At 30.4% G+C, this 18,827-nt stretch overlaps 1 protein-coding gene across 15 annotated transcripts in view; it reads right to left on the bottom strand.

Annotated features, from left to right (window-relative positions):
- Positions 1 to 18,827, bottom strand: part of PPIP5K2 (diphosphoinositol pentakisphosphate kinase 2) — a 58,335-nt gene that overhangs the window by 24,877 nt on the left and 14,631 nt on the right. For 12 of the 15 annotated variants that reach the window (XM_011378685.2, XM_023523699.1, XM_023523709.1 and 9 more), the window contains 14 exons: positions 18,642 to 18,743; positions 17,349 to 17,510; positions 15,812 to 15,933; positions 14,554 to 14,655; positions 13,366 to 13,452; positions 12,537 to 12,612; positions 12,342 to 12,451; positions 11,591 to 11,676; positions 9,485 to 9,610; positions 9,221 to 9,342; positions 8,766 to 8,948; positions 6,197 to 6,338; positions 5,195 to 5,418; positions 282 to 409 (listed from right to left, as the gene is read on the bottom strand). In XM_011378685.2, coding sequence (XP_011376987.1) covers positions 282 to 409; positions 5,195 to 5,418; positions 6,197 to 6,338; positions 8,766 to 8,948; positions 9,221 to 9,342; positions 9,485 to 9,610; positions 11,591 to 11,676; positions 12,342 to 12,451; positions 12,537 to 12,612; positions 13,366 to 13,452; positions 14,554 to 14,655; positions 15,812 to 15,933; positions 17,349 to 17,510; positions 18,642 to 18,743 — 1,772 coding nt within the window. The remainder of the gene's footprint in view (positions 1 to 281; positions 410 to 5,194; positions 5,419 to 6,196; positions 6,339 to 8,765; positions 8,949 to 9,220; positions 9,343 to 9,484; positions 9,611 to 11,590; positions 11,677 to 12,341; positions 12,452 to 12,536; positions 12,613 to 13,365; positions 13,453 to 14,553; positions 14,656 to 15,811; positions 15,934 to 17,348; positions 17,511 to 18,641; positions 18,744 to 18,827) is intronic. The other 3 variants (XM_023523667.1, XM_023523682.1, XM_023523697.1) reach the window with 1 other exon arrangement.

Below are 18,827 nucleotides of genomic sequence, written 5' to 3'. Positions count from 1 at the left end.
TAATCTTAAAGAAGATCATAGACGTTTATGCTAACAAATGGAGTACATGCTGAATAATATAAATGACACATATTCCCTTCCCCAGTTCACCTGAACTCTTCCTCAATTTGGAGCCAAAAAGAATCCTGGAAGTTAACTGTCAGGAATACCTAGGTAATCCTTATATCCAGTGTGCCAAGTGACACACTCCTGATTTCTTCGTAGGAACATTAAAAAGTAATTCAGTTTTGAAGTACACAAAATAGATGCCTATAGATTTAAATAACAGTACAGTCTCTTACACAGGATGGAGTTTATTTACAGTGTCATCATCTTGTGTCCTCTGAAGGTCTGAGCGAATTTTTCTAACTAGAGGAGTACAGTAACCTTTGGCAATCTCCAGTTTTTCAGCTTTGGTAATACCGTATTCCTGAGCAGAAAATACATAACATTAGAAAAAGAGTATAATGCCAAAGAGCTCTAACAAATGCACTACTAAATTAAAGAATTTATTCAAAAAAGTAAGCTTTTTTTGAATACTATATGACTCCTAGTTTACATTTCTGCAACTGCAAGTATACTATTCTCAAAACTTTTAAGTATAATTAAAAGGATTTTTTGGTGGAACTGAAAAAGCAAGTAATTTCTGAAGAGGGGAGGATGGAATGGATAAATGTAATCTTTATGGATAGCAGTTCAACTCAATTCGTAGGTTTTAAATGTAGAAACAACCTTAAAAGAAAGACTAAGGAAAAGAACACTAAAACACAGAATAGTCAATAAACATATTAAAACAAATATAAATGGAAACCACGGGATTTTTGTCTATTCAAATGTCAAGGGTTAAAAGAGGCTAATGAATTATTTTATTTTTTAATTTTATTTCCTCTTTTTAATCTGCCCCCACTCCTCTGCCCCACTTCTACTCCTGAACTATGGATATTGCCGTTTCCCCTTAAGAACTGGATCTCTGAAGGTGGGGCATCTCTGCTCATGCGCTTGTGGCATTCCCCCAGGGGCCAGGTGCCCCCTGTGCACTCGGAGGGGCTGGCACACCCAGGGTATGGTCTGTGGCCCCACCTGGGGCATGAACCCAGGACCTTCTGCGTGTAAAGCAGACGTGCTAACCGCTACACTATAGAGCCACCCACTAACGAATTATTTAAAGCCTTTGGTCAGTACTTTTAAAGTTTTAATTAGTGGTGAGCAACAAATGTCATGAAATTATCTAATTTCATGATACCTATACTTATTATAGGTTATTAAATTTAAAATGAGAAATTATAATCTGAAGTATCAAGAAAACATTAATTATAATAATTATTATAACAAAATTACAGTTCAAAGAGGTAGACAGAAAATGACCTGATATAACAAGAGAAAAATCTGTGATGCGTATGTAGTTGGGAAGAGAGAAGAAGAAAAGGAAGAGGGCAGAAAATGAGATGGGGGAAGACAGAGAGGGAAAGAAGGGAGAGTAGAGAAAAGGAAGGAAAAAATAGGCATACTCTCTCTCTCCAAGTACATTCTGGGACACCTGAATTTAAAGGCTATTTATTGCTATCAGGTACTTCCCAGATGGCCAAACATAAGTACAGATAATAGATTTCAACACTGCCTAACAAAGCAAGGGCTAAATGATTACAGATGGAAGATCTATGAAAATGGAACTTCTTGGGGTCATTTACCTTAAACTAAAGTTTGGTTGGTTCAATAATCTCGCCAACATAGATGACTATAAATTAGGGATATAAATGTAATTATGTATGTCTATATGAGTAAACAAAAGGAAAATGCTAGAATTAAAAATCATCATGGGAAATTTCTCTTGTTTGCAAGGCGTGAGGAAACACATACTGCTCATTCAGGAAGAAAACTGATAGAAGATTTTTGGAGCTACAGAAATAGTCTTGAATGAATGTAAAGACATATGTGTAAAGATAGTGAAAAATATTAAAAGAATCCAGATTTCCAAATACAAGAAAGTGGTTAAATAGTTTTTATTACATTGCACCATTCAGCCATTGCAAATAATGATGTATATATACCTTTACTGATCTGAAAAGAGGTTCTTGATGCTGAGTAAATGAAAAAAATCAGGTTGTAAAACAGTATGCTTTTCCTGGTTCTATTTTTATAAAGAATACAGTAACTAATAATGAAAGAACAATTATAAGAATGTAAAATAAAAGTTATATGAATGCGGTCTCTATCTCAAAATATCTTATTGTACTGTACTCATCTTTTCACTTAAAGGAAGTAGTTCATGCTTCTCTTTGGCATATCTGAATTGCCACCATCACTATTCTTGTGCTTTGGGGCCATTATTAAGTATAATAAAGACTGAACACAAGCACTGCTATTCTATGATAGTTGATCTGATAACCAAGACGGCTACTAAGTGACTAACAGGTGGGTAGTGTATACAGTGTGGACATGCTGGACAAAGGGATGATTCACGTATATCCCAGGAAAGAGAGAGACAGCACGAGATTTCATCATGCTACTCAGAATAGTGCACAATTTAAACTTATTAATTGTTCATTTCTGAAATTTTCCATTTAATATTTTTGGATTGCAGCTGACTATGGGTAACTGAAACCACAGAAAGTGAACCTCAGATAAGGGGGGATTACTTTATGTAACATTTTCATTTTTTTTTTCCGTTACAAACTACAGTTTCATTACAATTACTATAAACGCTTTTATAACTTAGTTATTTGTTCAGGGACTGAAAATGCATGCATTTTGTCCATGGTTTTGGATTTATGACAGCTAAAGTAACAAAGCAAAATAACAAAGCAAAAATAACTGAATTCCGTAAATATTTAATGCTCCATTAAAAGAAATCCCAAGTTTTTGCAATAATAAAGACTATCAAATCAAAAATTTAGGGAGGTAAATCCCAAGTGGTCCTCTCCTTCATCAATCAACTCTAAGAAAGTATATAAAAAGACCTCTGCTTTAAAGTTATAAATTTATCAAAATTTAATTATGAATTTACTACAAATAAGACTTTGATTTCTGTAAGGCTGGGCATATATGGCCTGAACAGCCTCAAAATTTCAAAGATAAATAATTTATCCAAGAAAAATAATGTCTTCAAATAAGTTCTCAGACTGTTAGTGTAAAAATTTGACCTAATTGAATCAAAAAGCAATTGCTGTAATAGAGACTGAGAATAGCTGAGCATTATGAATTACTAAAGATACAAAGGATGTCTCATATCTTTGCTAACCATTCTAATCTTTAGTACTTCTTCTAATTATGATACTTTTAAAAGTTCATTATAAATATTTAAGGAGATGGTGAGAAATTTCTTCAGGTACATAAGCAATATAACTAAAATACATATGCAAAAGTAGGCAAAATTAGTATCTAAAACTCTACATTAACATTTGAGTATTCTTTTGATTCCAACTCTTAGCAACCAACTTTTCATTCCCAATTCTAGAATATTTAGTATATGTAACTGAGAAAGAAGAGGCATGAGATTAAATAAACCATGTAATGACACAGACATTATTATGCTAAAAAATCATTTGAGTGTTTATTTAGCCACTGAGTAGGTAACACATTTAAATATATTGAAAGCCTACCTTGAAAAAAGCACACAGCCAAATAAATATTTAAGAGGGTCTTATATTTATAGCTTATCTGTTAAAAGCCATGCTTTTAAATAATCTCCACTGCAGGAATAATTATAAATAATATGCACTAATATCGATGTAATCCAAAATAATGAAAAAAATTAGGGTCTTATTTACACTTCCAATGCAAACTAATGATTATGTTTACAAAAATTAACAATAACCATTCTCAAAACCTCTAATGAGAAAAATTTGAATGAATTCTCTATCTTGAATTTTGTAACAAAGATGAATGCTGACTTACTAACTTTACTGAATGAGTTATAATCAAATTAATGTTAGTGCAATGATCATCTATCTATACCTTGTAGCTAAAACTGAGTTCTTCAGAATTGAGTTTGTTCACTTTGATGGTAATCTTAAAATATCTTAACTATTATAAAATAAAACTTTTTATTCTGTAAAATATCTCTTTTGCAGAATAAACTTCTCTTCCATTAAGTAAACAAAAGTCCTTGTTTTCTAACTCAGTGTGTCTTAAAGTGAGGCCCAAAGATACATTCTTGAAATCTGACACATTTTTATCTGCTCTTTTAAAAATAATTCCGTTTTGAAATCACTGATTTATACAATATACCTAAAATTGTCTCTATAATATATCTAACCAAACAACTAAATAGGCTCTTTCATGCTGAAACAATAAGCTAATCTTTAACATTTATAGAAATAATTACAGGTAATTGCAAAGTTTGAATTCCCAGCTTTTCCGTCTTTAGTTTTTCCTAGATTTTCTGTAAATATTAGGAAAGGAACAATAATATTCTTTTAACCATTTTTATATATGACTATTTTTAAGTGAGGCTAATTTTGTTCATAATCTTTACACTTTCCATATATTTCATTTTTTTTCCTGCTTTTTAACTTTGGTTCACAATTGGAATGTCTGATCTACTACCCTTTATAATAGCCAAATAATCTTTTAGAAATTGAATTGAAAAAAGGTCCTGAAAAGGCATCCAGAACTCTTTTCTTCTAACATACCCTTATAGCAACTTGTCTTGTCACTTATGTCTTTAAGATCAGTCTGATTCTCTGCTCAATTGTATTTTTGTTATTTGAAATCTGGTTTACCTTCATATTAATTTTCTTATAATAAAAAGACCCTTGAACACCCCTACCCCCCAATAACTACTTATATACTGGCCTCTAAATATAATTTGGAAAATACTTTCACATAAAGTAAAAAGAATTGTAAAATTTATATAGGGCCACAACTACCTTTTTCTCTCAGTCATCACATATTTCCATAGCATAGAGCTGGTAGGTGTACAATAGATTCCCAACAAATACTTAATTAATACTTTTCATCCTGTTTTCAGTTGTCTCATTTGTTTTTAAGAGTACCTGTTCTTAAATTTTAAAAAGTCACTAAAATCAAACTATGAAAGAGTCAAATAATTTAGTATATCAAATAAAAAGTTTAAAATATAAATTCATAATTACTTTCCTTTTTAAAGTTATGAGTTTTATATGGACATGAAAACCAGCTATCTTTTATCCATTGCCAGACATTTGTAAAGTATCTATACAAAATAAAAGAAAATTAATTCCTAATAAGTACTTACCTGAGGGATAACAATATCTGCTAATGCCTTCGAAAGCCTATATAATTCCATTGTGTTTTCTAATTTCAAGGAACCGTTATGCTGGACATCGTATTTAATACAGTCATATATGTCAGGGATTTTACTAATGTCGTATCTTCCATTCTTTGTTTTAAAGTCTTTCTCCAACTTGGACCATCTACGTAGCATAAGCTCTAATGTCTCACTATGGTAAAGCTGAATATCTAAAACAACATAACATTTTTAGCATATTAAACTTAAAAATCAAATTAAAAATATATATTAAAAAGTTGATCATTAGAAACTTTTTAAAATATCAAAGATAAAATTGTTAAGCTAGGAAATGTCTCATAGGCATATATTATTAGCAACCATCTATTTTGTAGCCTTGAATAAAGGTATAAATAATAGATTAATACTAGGTTTATAAGAGACCTTTCTATATGTTACACACTTAATAATAATAAAACAACAATTATAAAAAAACTCTTTTAAGCTAACACATTTTCAATTTTGAATTTTAAATTATTTTAATAGGTTGTTATTTATTATTATTTTTATTAGATTCAAATAACTAATAAAAGACAGTCATTACCAGAAAGGAACTTCAAAAATTAAACAGCTCAAAGAATCTATTTTTACCAGTAAGCAATCCAAGATGCCATAGCTGCTCAAGTTATCAACCAAGCCAGTGTCAGAACCAGAGCCCAGATCACCTTCCTATTGCTTGGTCTTGTTTATTATGTTGCCTATTTGCTGCTGAGCTATATGGCAACACTACATAATTAATAAGAATGTTTTATTATCTTTTTCATGCTATTATGGAAAAAAAAACCTCTAACTTACTTATTTATTTTTGCTTGACATATATTAACTCATATTATACCTAGATACAGTGTGAGAACCTCGATTTCTTAAGATTGGTGCATCTTATTCTAAAGTGTTTATAGTAATTGGACAGTAATTTTTATTTGTTTTATGCTCTAAGAAAAACATATTTACCTGATGATTTGGGATCGTCCATGCGTTGTCTGATTTGAGAAGTCAAACTTTGTATCAAGGAATAAACTTTGTCACAGGTCTTCACAGGATTTTTAATTAAATGCATTGATTTGATAAGAGAAATGCTTCCAGATGGAGTAAGCTACAAATGGGTATAGTATGTATTTTATATCTGGTTATGCCCAATTGCCCAAGAGAACAATATACAAAATTTTCCAGTAGCTGGAGAATAATTCCATAACACAAATTAAGATGACCCTCAAAATATAGGAATAAAATCAAGGAGGAAGTAAAAACCTCAGAATTTCATATAAAAGGAATACTAACCTTAGATATCATTAGACTATCCACAGTGAAATAACAGCAAAAGTAATTACAATGAGTTTATTCTAATTTACAATGACAATTCGCTGACTCTCTTAATATGTGCAAATATGGTTCTAACCATTTGACATATATTTGCATGTAGTAACCCTAACATTGTATTATTATCACAGTTTTTTCCAGATGAGGTACTTGACAGAGGTTAAGCAATCTGCCTAAGATCAACCACCAGTATGTGATGAGTAGAATCAAAAAGCAGGTAGTCTGGTTATAAAGCTGGTGCTCTTAAACACAATGGTACTTCATTTGTGATGAGATTTTTCCAAGTCAACAAAAGCTATTAATGACAATATAGTTTCAAATTCCAGTTTTGACATTTAGCTTGGCAAGTTATTTAACCCCTTCAATAAGTTTCTACAAATATAAAAAAATGTAAAGTGGACTTCCACTTCCTATTATGGTGAACTAGGTAGTGTGGATCAATCTACACTGAAGATAAGTAAAAATCTTGAGGCAAGAACTTTTGTATTTCTGCTTTAAGGTATCTAAAAGATACAACAATAAAGAACTACAGAACTAAAACTCATTGTTCAGTGATGCAGAGAATGATACTGGCATTTAAGGCTGTTTCTGCACTAAAGACATTGTGTTCCCCAAATAAAAAACAGAAAAGTGGAGTAGAGCTCTAACAGTCTTATTAGGTTAGGGGGACAAAAGTGAAGTCCAGGATTACTCAAAGGTGGAATGCTGGTAAACTCTCTGCATTTAGGGTATAAAAAAGTAAGGGTGAATTACACCACCACCAACAAACTGCAGACCAGGTTCAGGTCAGCTGTTGGCCCAGAAAGATCTGTTTTGAAACTGGATTAAGGTAATCCTAGAATGCTATGTCCATAGGCACATAGCAGAAAGAAATAAAAAACCTACTGAAAGATGATGGTATAATCTTAAGCTCAATGTAGTTCCACAAATGAATAAAATATCCATCCATAATTAAAGATATTCAGGCACACAAGAAAACGGGACACCATGGATCCCATCAGCGGAATAGATAACAGAACAGAACCAAAGAGACTCTACGTAATAAAATTATCAAAAAGTAAAAAAATGAGACTTCTTGTATTTAAGGATTTACAACACATTTAGAAAGAGCTCATATCCAAAATATAAGAAAGAACTTCTACCACTCAAATAGAAAAACACAGACAACTAGTAGAATAAAAGGACAAGAGACTTAAAGTCTTCATGAAAGAGGATTATCTAGATGGTAAATAAATGTTATAACCACAATGGGGTACTATTGTATATCCACCTTCAGAATGGCCAAAATTGAATAGTCTGAGAATAACATGAATCAAAACTGTAGAAAAATGACAATTTTCATGGACTTCTAGTGGGAGTGTAAAATGGTTCAATGACTTTTGAAAACAGTTTGACATCTACTAATCTTGAAGTATAAGCATACTGTGGGTCACAACAATTCCATTCCTAGAATATACCCAAGAGAAATATATGCTCATATGCACTAGGAGGCATACAAGGATATTCATACTAGTATTAAATGTAACAACTCCAAGCTGTTATAATAGTAGAAGCATAAATAAACTGTAGTATACTCATAAAATAGAACATGGGTCAAACTATGGCCTGTAGGCCAAATGTAGCATAGACCATGAGTTAAGAAATGATTTTTATATTTTTAAAAGATGGTTAAAAAAATGCAGTAAGAGACCATATGTGACCGCAAAGCCTAAAATAGTTACTGTCTGGTCTTTAAAGAAAAGTTTGCCAACTCCTGAAATAAAGTACTACATAGAAATGATTATTAACAACTGAAATTCTCAAAAATATAGATTAATTTCACAAACATAATACTGAGCAGAAGAAGCCAGACATAAAAGAAAACATATTCTATTATATGAGGCTTAAAAAATAGACAAAACTGAAACTATAATAGTTAAGGATGCATACTTATCTAAGTAACTATTCTGGATGTGTTAAAAACAATAAAAAAGAGCAACGTAAAAAGCCAGGATGGTAGTTATTTCTAAGGGACAGGGAAAGAGTTGCAACTGCGGAGAGGGACATAGGAACTAGAGTTGTTCCAAAGCTCTACTTCTATCTGGATGGTGATGATTATATGAGTACTTGCTTTATAATACAATAAAGACTAAGTTTTTGCTTTATATACTTTTCTGTGTATGCATACTATCTCATATGTAAAAAAGAATTTGCTAAGACCCACCTTTTCATAATCTTCAGCAGTAAAATCTCTGTCTTTCTGAAGTATTTCATGAAGTCTTGCTTTCACACGTTGCTGACAACTGCTCAAAGAGTCACTATCACTATCCAGAAGACCATTCATATTTGCACTTTTTACCATCTGAACAAGAATGGGTGTAAGCTCTCCTTCTAGAGCTAATAGCCCCTAAACAAATTAAATAAAGCCAAAACAGATTTAAAAATTAGTATGCGAAATAATAGAAAGTATCATACTTCTGTTACATGCTGATTTTATAAGGTATAAGCTAACTGGTTATAATAAATAAACTTTATAAATAATACAGTTTATCACTGCCATTTCAGGGCTTTAGTTGTAAGTTTCAAATTGAAAATTTTAAAATATTGCCTTAGTAAAAATCTTTTTTAAATGCAATATTAGATGAAAATTCTAGTAATTCTAAAAGCATTTATTTATACCTTTGCAAAAGCAGCTGCAGTCATCTGCACTCGTCCTTCATCAGAGGCATATATTTTGAGGTCATGTCGGTAGGTACTATGTAATCTAAGTAAACCACAACCAGGAAATCCTGCATAATCTCCTGAAAATAAATCCTCAAATCACTTAAGCTATATTTTTATCTCACTGTATTTATATAAATATTTAATAATATCTAAAAATAAATGAGGACTTGAAAATACAATGTATAAATTTAACCAAATTAGAGAAACTCCAAGATTTACCTTGACCTCCAGGATACATACACCTGAAAGCTCTTCCAAGTTCTTCAGCCTGGACCCTGCCTGCAGGAGTTAATTCTCCTCCCCATTTTAGAACCAAAAGTAAGGAAGGTTCTTCTCTTCGGCTGTCTAAGATAGATGTGAATGGATAAAGCAAATGTCAAATTTCTTTCTTTTAAAAACAGATCTGTTTCAAGATTAATTTTTTATTTGTGTTCTCTTCCGCAGTGGAATATGGCCGTTACGTATTATTTTGTTTCTTAAATGTACCTATCTTTGTAGGCTGTTGTTTCTGTCAGGAATATCCCTTGCTCCTACTACTAAAATCTTACAAAATTTCAAAATCTCCATACTTTAGGAAGAAGGCTCTTTCCCAGTTTTCTAAAAGGAAGTATTGCTTTTTGCTCTGCTGCTCTCAAAGTGGTATGACAACAATGGTTTCTGCCCAATCTATCTAATTCGATTGTCCTAGATTAAGAGCTCCTTGATGACAGGATCCAGATCTTGTCTTTATATCAAAAGCGTCTGCAGTACTATCACATAGAAGGTAATGATAGCTAAAGCAAAGATGATATATTCCTTTTTTATGACTAAGAATCAGTGATTTGCATAATCTTTAGAAAAATGAGATGATACAGCCTGATATAATTTAAATTTATGAGATATACAATAAAAATGTAGCCAAGAGCAGTTTTTAAAGTTCAGACTTGCAAAATGTCTAATCAGTATGTTATACACCTGAAACTAATATAATATTGTATGCCAACGGCAATTAAAAAATAAATTAAGAAATAAAACTTGGAATTGTGGAATCCTCTATGTCCCAGACCAAGTATTTTCTCAGACATGGAGGAGGCACCGTAAATGAATGAGTTCTGTACTTAATTTTGAGCTGCCCTTTATAACATTCTAAGATTTGTATTGTGTTACAGAAACAAAAGTAATTTAAAAATAGCAATATAAGCACTAAAGAACTTAATGATGATTCATTAAAAGTGATAGATAACCACCCTTTCCCTTGGGGCTAGTTAGTAGTTACATGTGCTTTACCATGCAGACCAATACTAATTATGAAAGAACAATTAATTAACTAACTTTTTATTATAGTTATTTATAGAATGTTTTGATCATAAATATTAAGATATAGAAAATTAGGCTATTGTTATTAATAACAAAGTGTGAAAAGACAATAACACATAAATTTTAAAATAAATATATAAAGATCAACATAATCAAACTTGTGTTAGCATGTAAGATAATCATTACTTCAACTTTTGCTAGTATAAATAATGTCATTGTGAATATCCTGACAGATCAATCTTTAGCTGAAATCTGATTACTTCCATGGGATAGATTTGTATAAGTAGAATTAAGATCAAAGCATATGAACATTTTTTGAAGTTTCTGATATCTGTATATTGTCAATTTACTGTTCAAAGACATAACTTTATTAGCAGACAGAAATCCTGCCACAGTGTATTCTTAGTAACATTCTTTATTACCAGTTTGAGAAAAGAATAAAATAAGAAAACACTTTGTCAGTGTGACAGGCAGGAATGATTATTACTTTATTATTGGGCATCTGCATTTCTCCATGTTTAGCTTCTCTAACTCTTGCTTAGTTTTCTTTCGAAAGGGTAAATGAATTTATGGACTTTGTGCTGACTGCTCTTAGGTGACTCATCTTACTTAAATGCTCATCTTACTCAAATGCTTAAATGCTTATTATTGGGTGAAGGGAAATATCTATTTTAGAACTAATTGACTATGTGTTCAAATATCTTTTCATATTCTGAACTTTCATTCTGTGTACTCTGTCCTCTTGTACCAAAAGATGAAGAAAGAGGCCTATTGAACAACATTTAGTTAGAAATAAGCTTTCTGAAACAACCCCAGAGCAAAAGGGAAGTCCTATGTAGTTTTCAAAATAATAAAATCTACCTTTTTTTCTTAAAGGATAAAGAATAAAATCTATACTTCCGATAAAAGGCACAGCTAACAAAACTCCACTGACTATCATGCCAGTATACTATTAGAGAAGGTCCAAAGATAATCAATGAATAATGAGTAGTAAGTCCTTACTTTCTACAATAGGCATTAATGACATACCTTCCTCTTCACTAGATGTTTTAGGACAACCATGAGGGAGATAGGTTAATTGGACTTTACGATTTATTCCAGAAAAATGGCCATACCTGAAAAATACAATGGCAAACAGAATGAACAATATTCAGTAAATGTTCAATGCTCCCTTCTGTTTGTAACACCTTGTTGAATGCTTCAAAGTATCCTAGTAGAAAATCTGTACCATCAGTAGTCATTCTGACCACATTAAAAATGAAAACACAAAAAAGTTTCTCTACAAAGGTTAGACAATTTTAAAGAAATGAAAGAGTATAAAAATATATAAAAACATGTGTATGTGTCTTAAAAAAATAAAGGAAATAAGATTTCCCTTAGGTGGTCAAAACTGTAAAGCTTATAATAGGAATACTGGTGGTGCCACTTTCACTTGATTAAAACATAGTTCAAAACTGTTTTTTATTTAAACAGCACTGAGTGTGTGGTGATGAGTAGCAAAGTACCCTCATCCTAAATAGTACTTCATAGGAGATCCAAATTTGATGCTCTCTTTTATCTTCTCATTAAAATTAAGAGTAAAACTAAAACAATAACCTTTAATCCTTCAATAACAATCTGTTTCCTCACTGGTGAAAATAAGTCTTATTAGACTTCCGCCACAGTGATAAAGAACAAAAAGATCAAACTGCGAAAGAAATTAATATGGAAAGTCTCACATACTAAGAAAAAGAGCACTACAAGTCATTATTAAAATTAAAAGTTTCAAAAAGATACTCACATTTCTAACACGGTCTTGAGTTGCTCAAGTTTTGACTTATTTTCTTCAATGTCAGAATCATTATTTTGCCCTAGCTCCATAAGAAGTTGTCGTGCAATATCCAGTACTTCCTATAAAATAAATTAAGAAAGAATTGAACTTTTAGGTAACTTTGCCATTAGCAATTTACAACAATAGGAAATCAAATGCACTTGCCTGTAACTGCTTTGGCTTTTTGAGTTTTAATTTCCCAGATTTATATCCATCACACTTTTCAAAAAGATCAAAAAATCTTATAAAAAAGACAGAACACTATTAGTCATTTGCAATAATTACTATTACCACCATATACTTCAATTAGAATAAATAATAGATGTGGAACTAGAATGATAAATGATAAGAAATGGGATTTGTGGTCTTTAGATTTCAAATATTGTGTCTTCTTCTGCTATATCCTGTTGCTTCTATACTTTAATTGATAAAACTTATATTTTCCTAAACCATATCACACTAATAATCACTATATTATTTTTAAAAGTTTTCTCATTATGGAAACTGAAGATATGATTATAATACAAAATATCATATATTTTTTGAAGTTACTACATATACATACATATTAAAAAATGTTTCAACACATGTAATAGCTCAGGTTTTCAAATTTTATTATTTTAAAATCAAATTCTAAATAGAAAAGACATAAGCTTTCATTCTACTAATTTTCTTCTAGAAGGTTGTGAAGTTAATGACTTTCAGAAAGGAATGTAAGAGAATAGTAAACCAAGATTAAATAGAACATTTTACAACAATAAATGAAAGCCAGGTCAGACTGATGGGCATTTATGGATATTGCCACAGTAATTTTCAGATGCTGATATATACAATTATTTTAAATGCATTTTGTTTGCATCCAGTGGTTTAAATATTAATGGCCATGAAATGGTGGTAAACAGTTTTTGTATATGGCATATTAATCAAAACACCTAATCACCTATCAGAAATCTTAAATTATCTTGAGTGTTAAATTATTCCCCTAAAAACATACTTTTGATGCCTCACTTCCATTTTCATTTTTTGTTTTGGCGTTCGATCCCCATGACGTATGACAGCTATAACACACCTAAGTTCCATCCTAAAATTTAAAAAAAAAAAAAAAAAAAGTTCTCAATTTCTTAACAAAGATTTGTGTTGTATAATTCAGAACAATACAATATTTAATTATTTATTTAGAGCCATCTTTTACTATTTCAAGATCTCCCTATGAAGAGTAATAGATTTATAACAACCACATCAAATCCTAAAAAGATTAGAAGCTGGAGGTGGAATAACATTAGGCTATAAAATATCTGCTTCCTCTCTAGAGTCGACTAAGCTAACTCTGGGAAAAAAGTAAATGGACTGCAGTTCCAGAACTTTATTAAATACTGCTCTAATTGCATAAGTAATCACAAAATGAGATTTCATTAAATTAAAACAAATAATACTTGATGGCTGCTATATTTATTTTGCTCATGTAAGAACAAGTATTTCAAACTCAAATTACTGGAAGAATTAACTGCCTTAGGAAGAATAAGAGGGTATAATATAATTTAGTGTTTGTCAAACTATGAGCCACAAAACACAATCCTGCAGGATTTTAAGTTACCCGAAAAATTTTTAACATATAGGTTTGAAAGTTTGAAAATATGGGTTTAAAAGCAAAATATTTTATTTTTTTCCCCTAACTGAAGACTTCTCAGGATATTTAATATGCTAATATAAATTTCTAAGCTGTGAACATGAAGAATTTGTTCAACTTACCTGAGTAATAGGTGAGTTTCAAGGAGTAACTTTCACTAGTAGAATGTTATTTATGTAACACTTGGCAATATTGGTCTAATTATTTTACCTCGAGATATAAGTATATTTTTCTTTGTATGCTGAGAGCACCAAAGTTGTATGACCACTGACTATAAACCTTTAAGGAATGCACCTATTGGTATCTCCTTTATTTTTATGGTTTAATTCAACAGTTCTATAATTACCCAAGCATTTTTCAGGATTTTATTTGCAACAATATAAAAGAGGACCCTTCTAAAAGAATATAATCTATTTCTCCAACTGCAAAGTGAATCATATGAAAATATACATAGTAAAGTGCCCATACTTATTATCCAGAAATTTAATCTATTGTAATAGCACAGACTGATTGGGAAAATTCAAGGAATTTCAAAATGTAAATATTCAAACTTACATAGTTCCAGATGTAGTTGGTACAATTGGGATATCTTCTGCTTCTAAGGGTATTGACCAGGGGATATGAAATTGTGGAGCAAGCTCTCGCATTACAATATTGCTTCGAGACAAAAAAAGAAACAAAAATTAAAAATTAGTTTATTTTAAGGCAAAACTGAGTCTTTAATAATAAAAATAGAGAATCACAGAAGTTAAAGTCAAAACAATCTAGTAATTATGTGATAAGAGCACATAAAAAGTAACCTAAAGAATCAATCTTGATCAAGAAAAATTAGATCAGCAGTTCTAAACTGATGTATCAGAACACACTAATGGGATGCCATGAATTTGGAATTATTTACTTACTTCAGTTTTAAAAATATAAAGCACATTAGATTCAAGTAATTCACTATAACTGTATCATATCTAATGTACATAGGTTCTGAAATCTAAAACTGTCTCTTCTGTGTATCTACTAATTATTTTTTATCAGTTTATTGAGTTCCTATAAAGCTATTCTAAATACCATTGTCCATTTTTAATAAATTTCTATCACATTTTTTTAATAGGGTTAATAATTTAAACAATTAGCATTTACTCATGCTAAAATTTAGTTAGCTCCCCTAAATTTCATTTTAAGGGTAAGTTCACAAATCTTTGAAATATACTATGAAAGCTGACTCTAATTATTAAAATATATTTTAAAGTGTAAGTTCCTTATGGCTTTGCCATATATACTTTGAAATGATTTAAAAATAGTTGTCTTATGAGTCTTCTAAATCAAGGCATAAGAAAACAGGCCAAAGAATATAAAAATGGCATTTCTGCATGTAATAATTTCTTGTACATTCACTTAATACATTCACTCATGAGATTATCTTTAAGTAACATAAGCTCGGAGAAATCAGCATCATTCAAAAGAATCCTGAATTTCAAATATTTCTATTTCACTTGGGTCACTTTTTTCATGAATGCTAATTTTGTGCCATAAGTAACAGAATGAAACGTCAGCATTTCTAAATCTATGGAGTTAAATTGCCTTTAAGTCTATCTATACTGGTCATGAATTAATCTGTTTTTGATAACCCAAAGTATAATTCATGATTTGGCATTATCTCTGGGGATATCATTTTATCAACACTGATTTTTATTCTAGGTCTACAGTGCTTAAAAATTCTAATTATTTGATGTTTATAATTTTTACTTTCTGAAAAACTAGTATGCATTAGCTATTAATAAAGGTAAAGAGGAAGAAATATGAAGGAAAAAATTCTTACCCAAGTATTTTTGCACAATCATCATAATACTTCATGGAATTTTTCACAAAACTGAAGCCATTGACATCACAGACATAGGACTGTCCATTGGCCCGTAATAAATCAAAACCACAAACTGTTTGCTATTTAAAATAAATGATAAACTTAAAAGTTCCATTTGAATTAAGATTCAGTTTTCCAGTCTTATTAGAACACACCAAACTTTATAAATACCAAGTAGTGTACTACTGTTTATTAGTTTCCTTCATAATAAGTAAAAAAAATGAAAGAAATTACTTGTTCATAACTTGAGTTCTCTCAAAATATGTAACACATGCCATATAACTATTTAAGTTCATTACCATTAAGTAGATATAGAACAATAATGCTTAAGGAACTGGGGAGGCCAAAAAAATTTCCTATTTTATTAAGAAGTTCATCAATTAAAATTTAATTAAAAAACAAAAGTAAAAGCTTTGATAAATTTTGCACTTGCAGAAATTATATCACTTTAATCCAAAAAAATATAAAGAAAAAATAGTTTTATAGACATATCCAAAGGAAATGTCCAATTATCCCTATTAATTTTTAAAATCCTGATAACCATATAATTGTGAGCACCTGAAATAAATTTACTTTATTTTGGAGAAGAAAACAATTGAAAGTTATGAGATTCTTGCTGAAGCTCCAGGAATTTTTTGATCTTCTATTTTATACTCAAATCATTACATATTAACATAATATGATTTTAAGTCATGGCTTTTGGAATTCCAGTATTACAAGTTAAAATGATTTATTTAACGGTACTAAAACATATTTACAGGCTACTATTCCTTCTATGAAAGAGACTTCAAATTATTAAGATATAAATAATTTAATTACTATTATACTAACCAGAAATACACACTAGTCTTTAAGTTACACATCGAAGGCAAGGCTTCAAAAGGTAAATTTTATCCTTTATTAGATGCAGTTGTACTATTTCAATTTAAATCTTTACAGTAGCAAAAGCCTAACAATATAGACTAATTGAGGCAATTAGTCAAATGTCTGAAGTAAAAAGTTTTTCTAAAGAAATATATTTGTACTGCTTTCATGACTATATATATTTTATCATATATAATAGGCCAAAAGATCAATTGTCAAGGCTAGAAGACTACTGAGGACCTTTTCGACTCAACAAAAAAGTCATTTATTAATTCTATGAGTAAATAATACAACAAGTTTTGTTTTTAATATGTTAAACAATACCCCTAAACACTGGTAACTCTACTGTTTTAGATAAGTTTTCCTCTATCATTTTAATTTCTAAATAAATTGACAAAGTTTCCTTTTATATAATACAGAAAGAATATAGAAAAATAAAGGCCTTCATTTACTATATATTTTCATTATCGGCACTACAAGAATCCCTTGAAAAGTACATAAACCATTCAGATGTACCACTTATTTTCTCAGCTTACTTCTCCAATTATAAACCCAAATAACATCTCTTTAATTAAAAAAAAAAATCATAATTTCTTTTATAAGAATCTATATGGCCTGTATAACATCTTACCTTAAATGCAAGGCAGACTTTCCAAGCAATTAATTTTTCTCGTGCATTGAGAATAACAGGGTATCTTACTTCTTTTCCTTCACTATCTCGTTCCACCTTGCCATCAAGTGCTGGAGATTTTCGAGCTTCAGCATGGGCATAATCTGGACCCACTGTATAAACCTTTCATGAATGTTAAAGTATATTTTTACTAATATATATGTATACACACACACATAAGCACACAACAAATTCAAAGAAATAAAATCAATAAAAATACTTCAGATTATTCTTTCACCCATCTTTCTATTTATATGCCAAAAATTTTAATACATTGAAAGAGGTTATAAATAATTATATGGCAAAACTGGTAAAGTGAAGTCTTATTCTCTACAGAAAAAAAATTATACTGAGCATTATGAAGTAATGAATAATAGGATGTATAATGATGTGATCTTTCTCAAATTGTTTTAGTTTAACAAGGAGAGCTACAAATTATAAAATTATAAAAGGAAGTAATTGCCAAAAGATTTTAAAAAGGGGAGAGGGGTGCAAGACAGCATGAATTTGACGACAGATTAAAGGAAAAGGCACTCTAAACAAATAAACACAGACAGAAGGCAGAGGTATGAAATAGCATGACGTATTCAAGTAAGAGTAAGTTATTTGGTATGGTTTATATTGTAAGAAATAAGGTTCATCAGACGACAGACTGTGAAATATCTTGTATATCAGCCTCATGAATCTGATTACTATCCTGTGGCAATCAGGATCCATAAGAGAATTTTTAAGGAGAGGTTTATGACCAGGTTTAAAAAAGAATACTCTGATTAGATAGAGACTGGCTGAAAGTAAAGCAATTAAGACCTCATTTGTCACTAACAGAAATCACACGTATTTTTGTATTACGTTAAGGTTGTCACAGATCTCAAAACAACATTTATGCTAATCAGTGCTTGGAAATGGCTGGCTATTAGACCCTTACCCACTATATTTTATTATTTAATGGCCATTTAAAGAGGCATATGTATTACTGTATCACAAAGTTGGTTTTTAAATATTTTGATAACTATATTTCAGTAAAATTTCTTTTTAATCATGTATGTTTTATCTTAAGCATTTAAGAACATTATTCTAAAAAACAACTATTTTTTAAAAATGCATTCAGAGTATAAAACAGATAAGGAATCCGTAATCAAAAAGAAATAGAAACAGAACAGAGGTTAGATATAGCTAATTAAAGGATAATCTATTTTTCTGATATCATTGATAAACTCTAAATACAAAATTAAAATGTACTTTAATCAATCCTACCTTAACATCAGTACCATCTGTGGGCATAAACTCTTCATATATATAAGAGCCAGTTTTTCGTACATTGCTTTCTGGGGAATAAACACTACTTCTACTGCCAATCTGAAAACAAAAGATGTGCATCATTATAAAAATTAAATTACTTCCCCTCATTTTTATAATATAACTCTTTTACCATCTTTTTCC

Source organism: Pteropus vampyrus, unplaced genomic scaffold (genome assembly GCF_000151845.1).
Source record: "Pteropus vampyrus isolate Shadow unplaced genomic scaffold, Pvam_2.0 Scaffold11, whole genome shotgun sequence".
NCBI classification, from domain to species: Eukaryota; Metazoa; Chordata; class Mammalia; order Chiroptera; family Pteropodidae; genus Pteropus; species Pteropus vampyrus.
Note: the sequence above shows the minus strand (reverse complement) of the source record. Positions and strands in the feature narration are given on the sequence as shown.